The sequence below is a fragment of the Echinops telfairi genome, unplaced genomic scaffold, assembly GCF_000313985.2.
Source record: "Echinops telfairi isolate 266 unplaced genomic scaffold, ASM31398v2 ScPeMD7_8;HRSCAF=38, whole genome shotgun sequence".
Taxonomy (NCBI): Eukaryota; Metazoa; Chordata; class Mammalia; order Afrosoricida; family Tenrecidae; genus Echinops; species Echinops telfairi.
Window position 1 is genome coordinate 16196464 of NW_022103905.1, and position 1187 is coordinate 16197650.

Below are 1187 nucleotides of genomic sequence, written 5' to 3' on the forward strand. Positions count from 1 at the left end.
AAATTACAGGGTGGTTAAAAAAAAAGAAAAATGTTAACATGAATGGAACCTCAGATTTGACAAATGTATTGAGTTTAATGGAGAGTACTTTGAAATAAGATTGTTTTGTAAAAAAAATAAATACATAGCTTTGAAAAAAAATTCCAGTCTTTTTGGGGGGTACCCCCTCGTATACCCAGTAGAAAGATTGCCGCATCATAAAGTACTTGAATGAAGAGCATAAGTTTAGTGATCTGCTGGTTGAAGTTAATTATCTCAAAGGAATATTTTTCTAAGAAATACATACCTTGTCTGCCTCTTGAACTTCACACACCTGTTCTCCTGTGGCTGGATTATAGACAGGGAACACTCTTCCACTCTCTGAGTTCTGCCACTCATTGTTAATAAAAATCTAAAGGAGTAAACAACATAATAAAATATGTAAACAGAAGAAGCCAGTCACTGATCAATAGTTACTGAAGAATTATGGTAATAACAATTTTTCTCCACGCATGGGATGACACAGATGTTATAAACTCAACTACTAACTGAAAGGTTAATGGCTCAAGCCAAGGCTTTGAACTGGCCCATGCCTATTCAACCCCAGCTTTGCCTTGGCACCCCAGATACACTGAATCAGACTCTACATTTTAACAAGTTCCTCAGGTGACTTCAATGTATACATTCTTATGTATCTGGAGTGGAAATGCAAATTTCAAACCAGAACAGGAAATAACTGGTTTAAAACACTAGCTCAAACCTACTCAAGAGACCCATCAGGAGGCAGGCCAGGCAATCAGTGTTCCACGGCCACAGCCTTGACAATTGCACGGAGCAGCTCTACTCTGCACTCAAGGAGCGGCCATGAGCTGGAACGTACACAACTGCAATCAAGAGCAACATGCTTATTGGTCTATAATAAAAGCATAGATTTCTTTTTTTTTTTAATTTTTAAATTTTATTTTATTTTGTTATTTCTTCGCTTTCTTTTTTTAATTGTTTTATTAGGGGCTCATATGACTCATCACAATTCATATATACATCAATTGTATAAAGCACATTTGTACATTCATTGCCCTCGTCATTCTCAAAATATTTGCTCTCCACTTAAGCCCCCGGCATCAGGTCCTCATTTTTTCCCCTCCCTCCCAGCTCGCCCTCCTTCATGAGTCCTTGATAATTTATAAATTATAATTTTGTCATATCTT

The 1187-nt window shown here is 36.9% G+C and overlaps 1 protein-coding gene across 1 annotated transcript in view; it reads right to left on the reverse strand.

Annotated features, from left to right (window-relative positions):
* The window catches only part of ALDH1A2 (aldehyde dehydrogenase 1 family member A2), a 114236-nt gene that overhangs the window by 66769 nt on the left and 46280 nt on the right, over positions 1-1187 (reverse strand). The window contains exon 2 of the mRNA XM_004709449.2: positions 287-391. Within this exon, the coding sequence (XP_004709506.1) occupies positions 287-391 (105 nt within the window). The remainder of the gene's footprint in view (positions 1-286; positions 392-1187) is intronic.